This window comes from Lissotriton vulgaris, chromosome 8 (genome assembly GCF_964263255.1).
Source record: "Lissotriton vulgaris chromosome 8, aLisVul1.2, whole genome shotgun sequence".
Lineage (NCBI taxonomy): Eukaryota > Metazoa > Chordata > Amphibia > Caudata > Salamandridae > Lissotriton > Lissotriton vulgaris.
In genome coordinates this window covers 1330466485-1330484186 of record NC_141696.1, presented here as the reverse complement: position 1 = coordinate 1330484186, position 17702 = coordinate 1330466485, and the positions used below count along the sequence as shown (strand labels likewise).

The window sequence follows — 17702 nt, the reverse complement described above, 5'->3', positions numbered from 1 at the left end:
TCACGATGCCAGGCATTGCCTGTTTACTTTGTTTTCCAAGGTGCTGTTGTTTGGGGGTCTGTGTAACTCCATTCCCTGCCCGTGCAGCTCGCGGTTGGCGCCGTACTTTGGATTTGTGCCTGTCATGACATCATTATAGCCCCTGTAGACCTCTTTTTTTTACATTTCTATTTTTGAAGCGAACAGTTTTTACCTAATAACTTGATACATGTATTTTGGATTTTTGTTGTTTTGGTCTAGTTTGGTTTGGATAACAATACCTTATTTTTCTAAACTATTGTGGTGTCCATTTGTGGTGTTTTCACTGTGTTACTATGTCTTTGGGCACAAATACTTTACACATTTCCTTTGGGATAAGCCTGTCAGCTCTTGCCAAGCTACCAAGGGGGTGAGCAGGGGTTAACTAAAGTGCGTAACTCACTTACCCTGACTCGAAGAAAGGGTTTTAACTTGGACAAAGGTGCATACCTCTGCCAATTAGAGACCCCCCCTTTCTAAAAATAAGTAAAACATATTGTCATATTGTCATTAATAGCTCTAACTCTTGCAAATGCGAGACCTATTGCATTGCAAATGCTTGTTATTACCTTGATAGCATCTCAGTCACTGTGCGGGCTAAATCATGCAGCTGACCAATCCAACTCCTGAAGCTCATGAGATCCATTGTCCAGACTATAATAATGGAAGGGAATCACATCATCAAAAAAAGGCCACCATGTCACCATGATCACAGCAATGTGTGGCAAATGTACAAGATTTGTCTAATTTGGGTGAGAAATAACCTGACTAAGGAATGCCAAAATTGTGGCATTAAATGCTGCTTTCCTGTTGTGTGTATTTTTTCACTTTTTCCACCTGCCAATTTGTGCCTGTGCTCAGTGCTCATCAGGAGTGTTTTTTCTTTGACTACCCTACAAGTTGAACATATGCTTAGTGCTCTTTTGTATTCAGAGAGGGTGCTGTGACATGGTTGACACTGAGCAGAGAGACACTGTCAACTCATGAAGCACTAGCTAGTAGGTGCCGGGATCCTCTTACGGCCCACACAGTTCTTCAGTTTAGCTGGCCTGAGGACACAGTATCATAGGAGGCCTGTGAGCCCTCATGTTTGCATGGCAGTGCACTTTTACAGAAGGCGCGTTACTACAAAAGTACCTTGTGTATATTAGCAGGTTTGATTTTATTCTCTCTTTGGCCTGCAGGGCTAGACTGTGCAGTTTGAAGAGGGGCCTTCTCTCAGCAAAGCAAGTGAGGAGAGATTATGAGGTCACTGTTCCGGGTTAGGGGGATGCCAAGCACAGGTCCTACTCCCTTCCTTTCAGATGGGTAATGCTTCTCTCTTCTAACAGTGGCGGTTTGCATAGGGTGTGCTGCGGGCGGGGCAGGGGAGGGTAAGGGTGGGACTAATATACTCGGACATACGACGGAACGGAGGATTACTTTCCTCTGTTCCATCGTATGTCTGAGTTTACTACCCCCCACCCTGCCCTGCCACACCTCACTGCCCCACAGCACGCCCTATTCGAGCCGCCACTGTCTTGTAACCTGCCTTTGTCTTTTAATCCTGGTATTTGGATAAATGTATGAATGGGGCTGAAAAGTGATCATTGTCTCAGAATTCAGCGTTTCTGATACTGCAAGTCAGACAGGTTCCAGAATGTAAGTCTGTACCCTGCATCTCCTCTCCAACAACGAAGCAAGCCCTGTGGAAGCAGGGGCGCCAGTGATAGCAGTCACACACTACTCATACAGCCCTCACAGAGTAGCAGTCTCACACTGACAACAGCAGTCTCACACGTGTCATTGAATAGTAATCACAAACTACCGAACGCACTCTTAGATCCTCAAACTAGAAGTCACACACAACTCACAGAACACTCACAGATTAGCATTCACTTTTTCAACCACTTTTGAGATTTGTAATTATTTTTGATCATTTGTGCAAAGTGAATAATACTGTTGTTTAAAATCACAAATATCATCAAACATATATAGTAAAGATATGTTCTCATAAAATAATTTATTGTTTCTTAACAAATACATAAATAAGTTAAATGACTAATAAATATAATAAATTACGTTAGAAACATACACTCAAGAATGTAGTCCTGCATTAAAAAATAAACCTAATTTTCAGCATTGAATTCTAACGTTCGTAAAAGTTGAACCAGTACTGCTTCGAAAGTACTCCTACATCAGTCTTTTTCTTCACATTTTAAAAGGCCTTCTCCTTCCATTAGTGAACTTTTTCTGCAGATATCTTAGCACCCTAACCAGCTGGTGTTCTTCAGAGTTCGGGTGACCTTCTTAGACTTCATGTTGAACTCAAACTGCTTATGGCCACTGAAGAAATACAAAAGTCCTGCAATTAAAAAAGAAAGACAATCAGTGCATTGTGTAATGTTTGTGAAAATGATTTACTGTAATATCCGTCGGTCAAGAAGAAACATTATTTTGCTGAGGTTATCTTCAACTTTTCTAAATTGCCCGTCTATTGACAATATTAACAAATTTTAACAATCAAAATTAAAGCGATCATTGATAAATACTTTAGTAAATAGTGCAAAACAGCAGGGTCCCTTTTGTTATGGCAAGAAATTGTTTCTTGGTCTTGCTGTTTCATTATACGTTATATTGAGAGGCTGTCATCGCATGTTTGGTACTGGCTCAATAAGTAGACATAACAGAACCCATATCAAGACCATATTGTTTTGCATTGTATTGGTTGCATTTAAATTGTGCAACATGGCTCTCACAAGCGCCCAAGGGCATTTGTGGACTGGTGGCATGCTTCTTGGTGGCAGTGCTTGGATGGAAGAGCATGTGTCTGTCATGTATGCCTGTGCGAGTAGTGGTTTGACGTTGTGTGTGAAGACCAGAGTTGAATTCTTGTCCTGTTTGTGTCACTGCAGCTTGGTGAGTAGTAAACATATATACAACTGTTGTGCTTTAAGATGACATTGATTGTACTGATGGAGAGAAAATGCATGAGTGTTGGGTGTCCTCCTATGTCGGAAGTACTTTGGTGCTGTGTGCTTATGGCAGGGACTGCTCATGGTGTTGAATAGGACACTCTGGTTAGGAGGTCAACTCTTTGGCACTGCAGATTTCATTCAAAGCTGAGAGAACATGACTGACTCCTGGCAGAGTCTATCTCCATAAGCTGGCTGCCTTACTTTACCCTGCCTTGAAGATTAAGGGAGTTAGGCTTAAAGAAACATCAGTCAATGTGTTTGGAAACAGTGGATTGTGCCTGTGCTCTGCTTGGATGGTAATAATGACTTGGGGTTTAGTGCAGGGAAGAGGGAATAACTTGAGTTAAGAAAGGCAAAAGGTGTTAATTTTTTCTGGTTTAGTACTCTGTTACAGGGCACACATTATTGAGTCAGCAATCAAACATGTTTCTTTTCTTGGGTGTGTTTTAACCAACCGAGGAGTTTCTTTTTTACCCTTTCCTCACATAGCTGATTTATAAGGTATAATAACACTTCTGATATTTCAGTCACAACTTCGACCAGCCCACTGCTTTCACTAAGGGATCTCCTTACCATTATCTTCGAAAACGGCATGAACTTTCTTGCCAATTCCTGGGAAGTTATCTTCTATCCGTCGGGGAGAGTCTTTGTCCATGGTCTTTCTGGCTTCATCATAGCTGTAGGAATAAATAGTTTACAAGGAATTAGGATCTTCAGTTTGGTAAAAACCAATTCACATCATTATGTTTAACACTATTATTATCATTATTACTGTCATGATCATTACCATCATCAATAATATGTTCTAGATCTGTATTCCTCTTACTGTTCTGTCTCCTGTATTCGTTTGCAGTGCTGCGAGGCCTCCGGGTAGCCATTGCACTTTATAAATCTCATTTCATTCATTCATTCATTCAGTCATTCAGTCATTCATCCTTTTTATATTTAAGTCCATACTACTAAGAATTATGATCCATGATTCATCAGCTGGAACTTTCATTAAATATTCACTGTTATTTACTCTGGGGGGCAGATTTCAAAAGCAACACAGAGCTTTCTCTCCACCAGCAAGTTCAGAGCTGATAAATGTATGAATGATGTAAACTGCAGGAGCCATATTGTGGAACTACTGCACTGCCCTAAAGTAATGCTTCTGCGCCTTCTGCTCTTCAATGTGGTGCGCAATATTAGATAACCTCTGAAGTGCGGCTGAACTAGATGGCACACGACCGAGTGCCCTCAAGTACCTTGGAACATGCCTTTAGGGTTTCCAACAAGTTCGCTCCAGTGCCCTTAGATCACCGGTGCTGGTGACAGGTACTACACCTTTGTCAATGGAACGTCATCAGGGAATCTGGTGTAGAACTAGGATGGTAAATTAGAGCTAAAATATGAAAAACTGTTGGTCATCTGGAGAAGACCATGCCTAAGAAGAGCAAGGAGCCCATTACTCATCCACCCCACCCAAGGGGGCTTAGTTCATCTGTAAGCCAATTTACTAATACTTTATGAAGTGAGGTTGGTATAAAATTTTAACCAGCACAAATCAGTTTCCTTTGAGTAGAGCATCGGCCTGGGGTGTGTTAATTTGGGGGAACCATCATCTGGCCAACGCACCCTTTCCTTTTATTGTTCCCCATAGCTCCGGTATTGGTCCTTTCCTCTTCTCTCTCTAACCATCAGTCTTGGATAAATTGTATTTCATAAATTTAGATTATTTACTGAAAACACATAAATATTATTCTCTTGTTCATCTTCGCCCCTAATATTCAAGCCAAAATAACAAATTGCCTTATTAGGTGCTATAAACATGGTGCTATAAAAATTCAACACCCCATTTCAAAGCATTTGACGACTTGGCACTTACCCACATTCTGAACAATATTAGCAACTACTTCCCTTCATCTGCAAGATGCTTTGCCTCGCAACTCCACCTTGGTACCACTGTCTTTGTACAGGACATTCTAATTCAAGACCTTCCTACATTGTCCTGGTGGACCCAATGTGATGAGCCATAAACATGCCCAGCTCATCCTCCCACTTAGTAGCACCTTCCTCAACATTAATGTTGTTTATGTTCCACCCCCAACTCATAAACTCTCTCCCATCCACCTCTTGGTTCATAAAGCCGCCAACAGATGTCTTGCTGGGTCCTGCCTTGCTAACACTGCAACATATTTGTTGTGATGTTAAATATTTCCACGTAAATATAAATAAATGCAGTTGGTAAGTTTTCATCATGATCACCAGGGGCACCTCTGAAAATTACTGAAAGTACGGAATGACGTCATTAGAACATCACAATCACACATCCTTACCTCCAGTACTGCTCTCCAACAAAGAAGTATGTTTTCTGTGTGCTCTGAAGATACACGGCTGCGTTGATGTGCTTCACGGTCCTTGGGAAACCAAGTTTGTAGATGCTTTTAGGGTAATTGGGCAGAATGTCAAATCCCTGAAGAGACCAGTATTTTGATGCTATAAGGAAAAAACAATAAAGGATGTTAGCACGCCTTTACCTAATTCATTATTAGCATTCTTTATGACGTCCCGATTAACCTTGAAAACAAAGTCATCTACATGGTCGTAGGTGGTTAAACCGTTCTCGGTCTGCTTTCAGTTGATATATTACATTTTCAGCCACTGCTTAGTGCACTTGTTCCTATATATGCAACACGTTTTACTGAAATTACATTCCACTGACATGCAGGTGGCAATCACATTGAACCGACAGTTTTTAACATTTCTTTCTAGGAGCATTTTTAAAGGCTCTGCATGTCCTGGCACAGTGTACGGATCAAGAAGCAAATGAGAAGTGTTTTTTTATGTTATGCGAATAAAATATAGAGTGATTATCCACCGATAGAACAGAGACTTAATGTAAATCCGTGGACTTTCATATTAAACGTTCCTTTTTCGACCCCTAGTTAATGTTTAATATTAAAATGTAAATTACATCACTTGACAGAATATCGCACACTCAAGTTGATTAATTCGTTATTAAGCACTGCTCTAACATGTCACAAAAAACACTTTAAGGTGCTTGATATTGGTCAGGCCTTTTGTAATGTCATTCATTATGCTGTGCACTGTTCGCACCCGAAGACTGTGGAGACCTGTGGTATATTTCCAGGGGTGGGGTGCGCAGTCAGACCTGAAACACAGGTGAGAGATGGTAACAAAGGTGATAAAATAACCCAGAGGGTTAATGCACCTAATTACCGTTGTCTAACCAAGGCCCAAGTTTTTGGGTAATGGCAGGGGCCATTTAAAAGCTCAAACAGCTCAAGGTAAGGTCAGATTTATTGAAGCATAGCATATGAAATTCTGGGGGTTCTAGGTGTGTCAAAGCTATTGCAGACTGATGCACTAAGGGTCATACACCCAGTGGAGAGTAAACATCTAGCGTGCACCCTAACTTGTAGGACATGAATGGTGATCATACCAGGCAACAAAGTGTTAATGCTATGGGGCTTCTGCATTGTTTCCCTTCTCAAGTTATGTAGGGTATCAATCCTTCTTTTTATGATGCTGGGGAATGGATTGTTGAGTGTCCCTTCCTTTCACATCATAGATAAATTCTCACCAATTATGCTATTCTCAAAATGATCATATTCTGATAAAGCTGGAATTATCCACTATAATTGGTTCATCATACGCAACAACACTACAACAACGCCAACCCAACAATGGCCCAGAAGTCTTTGGATGACCTAGGCCTGAAAGGTCCAAATTAGGTGAAGGAAGGCCATTGCGACAGATTTTTCAACAGAGAAAAACAATGGCTACTTAAAGTATTTCATTTAGGTTGATCGCCTGGGCATTTTTCTCATTGGATTATTCTGAAAATGTAAGCACATTTGGATCCAAAGGCCTTCAATTAACACCCATGATCTGAGCAAACTATGGGTCATTGAGAAAGATGTTTGGAAAGTGACCTTCACTACACCAGGAGCAGTCGATGGGTTAATGCATGAGGCACATGTACAATCATAAACAATGATGGGGACATTTTTCAATCTTGAATCAGGCAAAGTTTAGATTATTGATGATCTTCAGCCATTAAAACCAGTGGGTCCTTTACAGACCAAGATTCGCCAAGGTAACTGGAATATGGTGAAAGTGATTACTGAATATAAATACCTTTGAAGAGGAAAATCTGATCTGTCTCTGGATTTTCATAGGCGGCCTGGATACCAGATGGCAAAGACGGCCAAAATGTTGAGATTGGATAATTGTAAACCTCTGTTACGGTTGGAATTTTGCGCCAAAAGGAGCTGTTTTGGAAAAATAAAAGCATATCAGTTAATTGACATATTAAAATTCTCTTCTCTGTAAAACAAATCAACAATATTAAGGGCATGTCATTTTATAGAAAATAATTATATACATTAAGAGAAGTGATACTAGAAATTCCTGCAAATATCTTCATGCTAAAGATGTCACTATGAAGGAAACAGTCGTTGTCTGTGTTTTTTGAGTGAGCCACAATTATTTTTGGACCTGAACTAGCTTCTTTAGTCCTACTCAATAATGTATAAAGCCAAAACTAGAAATGTTTTTCTTTGCTTCACCTGTCCTTGAAAAAGAGGATTTCTCCACGCAACGTGGTGATGGCATCAAAAACAAGAGTTGGGTCACAGATGGATGGATTGATGGGAGACGAGGTAGTTGGGGTGGTGGTTGATACGGTGGTAGTTGGTGTGGTAGCTTCTGGTATTGTTGGAACTGGGTGTGGAGATGCCCCTAATGGAATGAAAAAAATGCCTTTCAAAATCAATGTGAAATAATATGCAATATGAACTCATGCACATAAAAGACACCTTCTTATAAATCACGCATTCAAACATGAGTTGCTAGAACATAATAGTTTAAAGAGCATATTGACCCTTTCTTGCAAATACATCTTTTTACATTGAAGAAGGAAAATATCATAACATGTAAAGTTAACTTACCATATAGGGCTTGAATGCCATCAACATCATCCTGGGGGAGTCGGAATTGGGCTGGATCAGTATAGGAGTAGGTCGGATACATCAGAGCACTGCGGTCACCCGAATGAGACAATCCTAATGAATGGCCAAATTCATGGGCAGCCACCAGGAACAAGTTGTATCCTGTGGAACAAAGCAAAACAAATATGATGAATATACTCTCATATATAACAACAACAAGAGAGTAAGGGCTCAAAGGACACTCCTATACCCCATTCTAAATATAACTAACAACAGAGGAGTGACTAAATGAATTGAAAAAAGGAGTTAAAGTGAAGTGAAACGTGGAAAAAAAGTATTTTTTTATATATTACCCTCACTCACCCAACTATTGGGTGACATGCTTCATCATTGGGTAGTTTTTACCAGACAGGTAAAAGACCTGTCTGGTGTGCTGCGACACCTGCAGTTGCAGTGGAGCTGGATTGAATAAAAACCAGTGAAAAAAGAATAAGAAAAAGTCCACAGCTGGTGGCAATGCCCTTTTGAGTCAATGAGATCTGAATAGGGGGCATAACAATATACTGCTGAAACTTCATTTAGAGCCCTCTGCTTACATACCAAGAGCATCACATCGTTGCACAATGTGTTTCCATGGGGGCATAATCGAAATGATAACAGCTGGTTCCGCGTAATTTCTAAAATAATTTTGGTTGGTTCTATTAAATTCTGTTTCCCATAGAACACACGCTCTGATTTACCATTCCGGCGTGCACTTTGACTGGGTTCTTGTGCCTACTGAGGGACTCGATAAAGTTATTTTTGAAACCAGATAAAGACTGTCCCTTTAAATCTCCAACTCCGGCCACAAGTGCTCTACTATGAGCGAAGCATGGTGATTCGCCATCCAACACCATGTGACCGGAGCGATCGCATATTGCCATTTCAACTTTCGGCATTGGTTAACATTCGGGCAGTGGTTGTGAACCCTTTAGGTCACACGCGGGGAGCCATCGGAACGCTGGTAAGTACGGGATGCCGCCGTTATAGATAAACGCCGACAATTGATTTTACCTGTCTTAATACACCTAGTAAGGGCACTGTTGGTGATCATATTTTGAGACGGCATGTCTGTTTTCTTTCAGTTCCCTCCGATGTGAAGTAACCCCCACCACTTATGCCCATGACGTGAGGAGGATTGTAGTTTCACGTAATTACAAATACTTCTTCCTTTGTTTTGCTAACGCTAATGTGTCCACATTGTCGGGTGTTTCGACTCCATTCAGTACAGTGAGTGTACTGCCGCATAGTTATCCTTTTGCACTGGGCTATAACAAGTCGTGTTTGTTCATTTTCTAATGAAATTGGTTTTGGCGATTTAGCACATAAATACGCCGCTTTGTCTAAGGTTTCCTGGACTCTTTTTGGGGGGGGTAAATGATAGCTTAATGGGCTTAAAATACCTCCAAATAAACTGATTTATTCTGATTTGAACCCTCTGGGGTCAGAATACGTCTGCCTGCTCAGAAATACCCAATAAATGAGTTATATTCTGTATAGGGGGATTGGCAAAGTGGAGTGCATGTGGTTTTATTGATAGGAGAAGGGATGATGTTTACACATGACGTTAATGGAAGTGTGTATATGTGTTCTTCTCTCTTTCTTTTTTCCACAGATCCCTATCACCTGGGAATTCCAGGTCTAACCGGTATTAATAACCGTGAGTTAAGTAACATCTTAAGACGACGCTGAGGTCAGGGTGCGCCTTAGAGAGTGCATACCGCCCAGTGTCCAGTTTGTTTTTTGGTCCTGATGAATGCTCGGCCGATTTGGCCTTCAAGAGCAGAAACATGTCGACCTATTGATTTGGACAATTCGACTTAAATTTAAGGTCCACATTGTCCTTCTCATTTTAACTTTTAGATGCTCACACTGATCTTCATTAAAGTCTGGTTTGGATCAGTGTCCGCACCTTTTTCACTTTATCACATTCACCTTTTTTCACTGGTTTTTATTCAATCCAGCTCCACTGCAACTGCAGGTGTCGCAGCACACCAGACAGGTCTTTTACCTGTCTGGTGAAAACTACCCAATGATGAAGCATGTCACCCAATAGTTGGGTGAGTGAGGGTAATATATAAAAAATTACTTTTTTTCCACGTTTCACTTCACTTTAACTCCTTTTTTCAATTCATTTAGTCACTCCTCTGTTGTTAATTATGAATATACTCTCATGTCATATACAGTTCCCTAATAGGTAATTGTTCATTATTTATTCATTTCAGAATGCAATGAAACAATAGCTAGGGAAGCAATAAACCAAAAGCACTTTAAACTAATAAATGATTCAAAGCTAAGAAGAAGTTGTGTTCTGAAAAACTAATCGGTGAGAAAAGTAGTATGTAACCATCAGGTGCTTTGTGGATCTATGCGGCCTTACCTAGTGTCACTATGGTCTACCAGAGCCCTTCTGAGTTTATATCGGCACACTGAGATCTGCCAAATATAACCTGAATTACCAGAGCCTACCAGAGCCTAAAGGATATATTATACAGCTAGTGCTACCAGGGACTACTAAACCCTATCAGAATATTTGAAGGCCTACCAATGTTTCTAAGGTATACTAACTAGACTGTACTGACCCTACTATGGTCACATTACCATTAGAGCCTGTCAGGCTCACGGTTCAAGAAGATGAACAAAAGTACAGCCTAGTTCCTCTCCTTCTACAATAGTTTTGACCAAACGATACCAGTTTAACAGTTACTACAGAGCAGCTTTTTTGTAATGGTGTGTGCTCCCTATTGTGAACAGGGCTTATGGGCAGGCTCTGAACTATCTGAACCTGTCAATGTACTATGCAGACTAGCTCTAAGAACATTGAGGTCACTTCCTGAACACCTCAATTCTTGTTTCGTTACCTTACTAGTGGGCATATTAATTAGCATTTTGTATACATTCTAAAATTGACAGGGAAACAGATAACTGAATTATAGGGACCTTAGTATGGAATTTAGGGATAATTTCATTTTTGACTGACAATTTAAAGTAATAATTGAAAACATTTACACCTGAAAGATATAGTGAGAATCTAATCCAGCAATATGATTTAATTTTTTTGTATATAATTAACTTTAGTCCCAAAAAGTGAATTTTTTAGATTATGGGGCCAATGATGGACCATCTCAGAAACGGGACAGACCGACCTATGGTCGGCAAACCCTGACTGCCTGATTTGAATGCAACCAAACACTGTTCAGTTGCAGTCTGACATTTCCCTATGGGAGCATGAGTTATGGCCATAGTACATGCTCCCATAGGGAAATGAGAGGTAGTGTTAATCCTTCACCCCGTGGCAGGCACCACATTCCACAAGGTGCCTGCCACGGGGTGCAGGGATTAACAGGGGGGCACCTATGGTGCTACCTCAACCCCGAAACGGGCTGCAGAGGCAATGGGGCCCTGCTAAGGGTCCCCATACCTGCTAAGGGTCCCCATACTCGCTCTCTGACTGGCTTTCCATGTCGGGAAACCCGCATGAATGCCGGCCTTTTTGGAATTATGGGCCGGCATCTGACTGTCCGACGGGCTCCATGATCCTGTCGGAAACCAGCTGGTTTCAATTCCAACCGGCTGAATCAGAATCAGCTGGTCGGAATTTAAACAGACGATGAGGCCTGTAAAGCCTCCGACCGCACGCATTTCTGTGTATAATGTTTTGGCTTTATTGAACTCTTTTGAACCTGAAGTAATTTTTGTCTCTTTCCCTTAGAAAGTGCAGAATAATTTTACATAAAACGTATATGTTGTTTTCTGCAAATTATTAGACTGTGTGAGCTAACGTTATTACTTTGACATTGAAAACATGAGAATGGGGATGTGGGATCCGACGCTGTCAGCAGTGACTACTGTTTTAAATAAAATATTCTATGGTCAAGTAAGTTTAATCGAGACATTTTAACCTTTAAGATGTTATAAGTTTTTGAAATAAAGAAATAAAGCTTGCTGAATAAATCTCTTTCTACAGATAACTACATAGACCGTACTCTTATGTAGGAGCATTCAGACATAAAATGTTTTATGTATTAAAAAGTTAAAAAGTAAACCAAAGTATCAATATTTGTTCAAAACTCTAATCCACTAATCGCTTCTTCAGACACCGCCCACACCTACCAGTCATAGTGAGTCCATATCAGGTTCACATACCTTAGTTTAGCTCCCTCAGTATTACAAAGGGCGGAAGTCCTAGAAAGCACTTTTTATGTGGAATGCAGTCTTATTCACAACCGATTCCTTATCTAATTAGTAGTAAAATGTTTTGTTTTGTAAATGCTTTTTTTAGGGTAGAGTTTATGTTCCTTTGATTAAATTGCTTTATATTATTAAATTGCTTTAATATTATAGAAAATATTTCCATGAAAGCAGTGCAATAACAAATATGCAAAAGAGAATGTAAATGTAAAAACACAGATGGCACTATGAGGAATGTATGACTATGTATTTGACCTCGATGGAGTTCAAGGCAGCATGGAACACCGGATTACATCACGAGTTAATGGTTTATGATCATGACAAGCGAGGCAGGGTATGGATAGGGATCTATAATGTGGAGTGAGTTAGTATCGTTTAAAGATATGAGTCTTTCATTTCTCTGTGAACTGCACGTGGGTAGCAAAGTCAATTCTTTTGTAATTGGCAAAGCACTTTATCATTTCCTCTAGGGGCATTGATTAAAATTGACCTATTCATCATGGGTTCATTTTCTCTTTCTGTTTTGTTACTCATGACGACCCTCACATAACCATCACACTTGAATGAGATTCAGAGAGCGGTATCATGTATGTGAACACCTACCGGCTGACCCTGCGGTCCATGTTTCGTCTTCATCAAAGTGCGCATCGCCACCAATTGAATTTCCAGGTGCAAAGGCGTGGGCCAGAGTTCCATGAGGTCCATCAAATGGGTAGAAATCACCATGCACTAGAAGAGTAAATGGCAAATTAGCAAACTCTGCAGGAATAGAAAGCTAAGGAAAATGAGGAACAAGGGAGATCTCCCAAGGTTGACTGCAGCACATTGATTCATCCTTACCTCCTGCTCCAAAAGAGATCTGGATATCAGCCGTACCCTCATAGATCCGGCTGAAGGTCAGTGGGGTCACATCACTCCAGACTTGGAAGGCCCTCCTGATCGCTCTATCTACATCAGCCTCAGCCATGTCAGGGGTGTAGTTCAAAATTCTTTAAAACAATATGAAACAGCAATATTAGTAATGCCTGTGTGCATTAGGAACAATAGTATATACTGTCATCTAAAACATGTTTTCTGTCATGTTACCTGTATGTCAAAGATGTTGTTCTCCAGGTAGGGCGGCCACCAAAATGGCTGTATTCGGCCGCATCAGCAACTCCACAGCGGGGCTTTTGCATCACTTCCAGTGTGTTGGAATCCAACTTCCCAGTAACCTCCAGCCCAAAAAACGCCTGCATTTCTTGAAGTTTTTCAGAGAACGGGTTATGCTTTTTTCGCGTAATAGGTGTTCCATCTTCATTGAGGTTGTAGAATTTCTTTAAATATTCCTGAAATCAATACAAATAACAAGTTAGTAGATTAGTTTGCAAAAAACACAAAGGAATGTCAGTCTCACATGTTTCTTTACATCTAAATGCGACATATCATGGAACTCTTTGAAGATGAATGACTTTGTTTCTACTGTTACATAGAAGATGCCTCTCTAGTCTTTCATTGGAGCATGTCTTCAGTGTCAGAGGGCCTAAGGTTCGTGGAACAAATGTTTGCGAGACAGTGGGCTGGGATTGTATGTCACAAAATAGAACCTTGGTCTTATCTGGGATACCGACTTGAGCTTAAATACTCAGATTACGGTACTTGTGCGCAGTGCATCATCAGACTAGGCAGCCATATTGACTTCTGCAAATCATCACCACAGAACACTGCCTGCCTGAGGCAAGGGTCTCCTTCCAACTTAGAAAGTCACTGTAGGTCTTTCAGCAAAGTACCGACAGAAGCAGACCAGTATCTGAACAGTGGTCGCAGAAAAAAGAGCGATGTTCAAGATGTTACCACCAAGGTTGGACTAGGAAGCTAGGGGCAGATGTATCAATGAATCGCAAAAGACTTATTAGCATTTTTTGACATGTATCAAAAAATCGCAAAGTAAGGAATCGCAAACATTTGCGATTCCTTTTTTTGCTTAAGCATTTAAGGAATCGCAAATTTTGCGATTTCTTAAATGCGATGTATGCCGGTTTTCGAAATTGCGAATTTGGGTTAAGAAATCGCAAATTACCACCAACTTGTAGTTGGTGGTAATTTGCAAATTCTTTTAAAAATCCCCTATTTGCCATTTGTGAAGGTGGCATGTGACGCAAATGCATTCCCATAGTGCATGTATGTGCACCATACGCACACACATGTAGATTTCAGGGGTGCAGCAGGGTGTCTTTGAGACACCCCTGCACCCTTGAAATTATTCTCAATTTGCGATTAGCAAATTGCGACTCGCAAATTGAGAATATTTTCGCAATCATTCCTATGGGCCTTCTGGCCTATAGGAATGCATGGGAAATTATTCCTTAACTGCGAATTCGCAAAATGCGAATTCGTAAATAAGGAAGATTAAGAAATCGCTAAAAAATAGCGATTTTCTACATACACTCCATTTTGCGATTTCTAAATAGCGATTCCTTAAAAATCGCTATTTAGAAATCGCAAAATGGAATCTTGATACATCTGCCCCCTAGATTCAGCAGTGGAAAACACACAAATAATTGCCTATTACTACAACGACTGCAGTGACCGAGCCTAGCATGCAGTGACCGAGGCTAGTGACCATTTCGGGGGTAGTGTGGCACTGGCAACCAATGATACATTTTACAGAACAATTTTCCAAATAAAAATTTTGAAATGCCACCAGCCTTAGAGGTAATTCTGATTAATAAACACATGGGGATGTTGCAATGCTTCAAGCTCTAGTACAGTACCAAAGCGCATCATGTATCTGCAGCAGTAAACCATATAGATGCCTCCAACAAACCCTCCTGGGGCTCTCTCAGAACTGTTTTCAGGGATAAATGGGTCAGGAAAAGCCTCAACTCTCCTAGTCCTAAAACCACTCAATTGTTCCCAAGCCTACTAGGATGTTTCTGCTTGTCCCAAATAGCAAGACCACCCCAGGTTACATCTCAGCTAAAGTGCAACAGTGTATTCCTGCTGGAATCTGAAGTTAAGTGACCTTCAATAAAGTCACTGATATATTCCTCCTGGGTAATGTGTGCTTCTGACTCTCATTCAATTCTTATGGCATGTGCCTGCTCAGTTCTTCAGTCCTGTGACTCTATTGAAATCTAATGGTATATTCCTGCTTGGGTTCTACAGTCCAGTGACCTAAACAGATTCCCCCCAGGAGCTTTCAGCGTAGAGGAGAGTGGCCTGTATGTATCAAGTCACCAGTGGACAGGGTGTCCTCTCTAGTGACAACCTGGGTTGCCATAATTTACTAGCCTTTAGCAAATGTCTGATGAAGTTTTTGGTAGCCTGCTCTTTGCCCTTGAGCCTTTGGTGACTCCAGGCTACCATTCGACGGTACAAAACATCTGCTTCATCTCAGCACATGATGTGCTGTAAACATAGGATTTAAAAAAATATATATATATATTTGGTATGTATGATTAATGCCTGAAAATGTTTTCTGCCTTCCGTAATGAAGTAATGCCTGCTGCCTTCCAACATGTTCTGCTCTTCCTTGTAATACGAGGGGAGCCGCCACTCAGTTTACTGCTATGACATTTTTATATTCCCCTGGGCCATATTTCCTAGTTCTCTTTAACTTCTCATGCCACTTCATTTCTTGCTAATCGGGAACGGAGAGCAATTACAAACCTGCAGCAAAACAAACGGTTTTGCATTTAGTTGTAATTTTCGCGTTTCCACAGAATGTTTAAGCTCTTTGTTAATAGTAGAACATTATTATACTGTACTTTAAATAGCGTCTATCCCCTAAAAAGGCGACAAATCAACGTTTACTTCACATTTAAGGTTGGTACATTAAAATATATATTCATCCATATTTTATTAACTGACAAACCTCCAACACTAAGGGATTAAAGCTTCAACCAAAAAATGTTATTACATGCAACATGCAGAACAGAATTTAGCATTTCTTGCAAAATGTTGTTTTCAAGAGTGGATACGTTGAAAATAAACTATCCTACAAGATTTACCGCAGAACCAAAACATACTATTATGGGATTTTAACTCTTCCTTTATGCCGACTGGGATTCTGCTGGACTCAGTTCATGGACTGAAGTCTGTCCCAGGACTCACCTCTGCCAGCTGTTGACTTTCATCCGGGTCTTCGGTTACAGGCGCTGCAGGGAAGGCATACGTGTGCAGGACACACAGGAGCAGCAGCAGCGACAGGGACTTCATTCTTCTCTTCTCCTGGCCCTCCCTCTGCTCAGTGAAAGGTCTCTCTTCGGGTTCTCTGCCTCTCCATCTCGCTGCCCCCTTTTATACAGTCCTGTGAGCGGCCCCGGTCACCTGCATGAGTCACTCTTTACAACTTCCACCAGATGCAAGTCAAAACACATCCAGAGTGTTGCGTCATCTGTCTGTTTGGTAAATCCCTCAATGTAGCAATCCATCCTGTAGAATTACTTGTAGCCAGGAAGAGGTTTAAAAAAGTAAAGGAAACTTTTTTTTAAACTATGAATTTTGTTAAAAAAAATAGTCTTTTGCAAATCGCAATTTGGAACGCGTTATTTGTCATATTTCTGTACCAGCAATAATGAATATGTGGAATGGCTTTAACATTATGACTGCTATATCAATTAAAAAGAAAACTTTTGGCTAGAATTCTGAAGGAAGGCCACTGTCCTGTTGTCCAAGGAATGTCCCTACTCAAGCCTTTAGTTTTATTTATATTTTCATTAAAAAAAAATTATATATACATATATATATATATATATATATATATATATATATATATATATATATATATATATATATATATATATATATATATATATATATATATATATATATATATATATATTAAATAGTATGGTTGGGTGTTCATTTCATTAGGGCACCAACATCACTCATTATCCTTGCCGGGATGATGATCTATCACATGTACGCGGCGGAGAATATTCTACCTAGTTATTAGAAGTTGTTTAGCAGCCAAAATGGCACTTTCCCGAGGACGAAGATCCTCCACCACTCTTGCACTGGCTGAACTACACTGGCTGCCCTTACATCAGAGGATCCTCTTTAAATCCCTATGCACTGTCTTTAAGGCAGTGCATGGGATGGACCCCATACCACTACAAAATAAATTCAAATGGTATGAACCCACTCGGACCCTCCGATCCTCCTCCACTCACCTCATCAGTATACCCAGGATCAGGAAAGCCACTCATGGTGGCAGAGCCTTTAGTATAGCTGCAACCCATCTCTGGAATAGCCTCCCTATTTCTATCAGGAAAACAGACGAACTGATGGCATTTCGAAAAAAGGTAAAAACATGGCTCTTCCCTAAAGTCTAACTGCCCCAGAATCAAATGACCATCCATCCCACCCATGATGCACATCGTTCCAGTTATACTTTCACAGCGCCAGGATGCCTGTAGGGTTGCAGAGCGCTTTATAAATACCATAAATAAATAAATAAATAAACAAAGCTGTATGCAGTGAATGTTAAAAAGTGAATCTTCTCTCATGTCCGGGTTCACAAAGCCCAGCTTTGAAGCATCAGAAGTCTACAGCTATA

The 17702-nt window shown here is 40.5% G+C and overlaps 1 protein-coding gene across 1 annotated transcript; it reads right to left on the bottom strand.

Annotated features, from left to right (window-relative positions):
- Positions 1–2003: 2003 nt before the first annotated feature.
- On the bottom strand, positions 2004–16422 carry LOC147698683 (matrix metalloproteinase-18-like). The gene is made up of 10 exons (XM_086933486.1): positions 16256–16422; positions 13247–13488; positions 13001–13149; positions 12764–12889; positions 7931–8092; positions 7550–7721; positions 7119–7252; positions 5294–5453; positions 3549–3652; positions 2004–2362 (listed from the first exon to the last, which is right to left on the bottom strand). The coding sequence occupies exons 1-10, from the start codon at positions 16358–16360 to the stop codon at positions 2262–2264; spliced, it is 1455 nt and encodes a 484-aa protein (XP_086789612.1). The 5' UTR covers positions 16361–16422; the 3' UTR covers positions 2004–2261.
- Between the last annotated feature and the right edge of the window lie 1280 nt (positions 16423–17702).

Coding starts and splice junctions, on each gene's coding strand:
- LOC147698683 (XM_086933486.1), bottom strand. CDS start 16,360: ATGAAGTCCCTGTCGCTGCTGCTGCTCCTGTGTGTCCTGCACACGTAT. Junction 13,489..16,255: donor AAAGTCAACAGCTGGCAGAG/GTGAGTCCTGGG, acceptor TATTGATTTCAG/GAATATTTAAAGAAATTCTA. Junction 8,093..12,763: donor ATGGACCGCAGGGTCAGCCG/GTAGGTGTTCAC, acceptor TTTGTTCCACAG/GATACAACTTGTTCCTGGTG.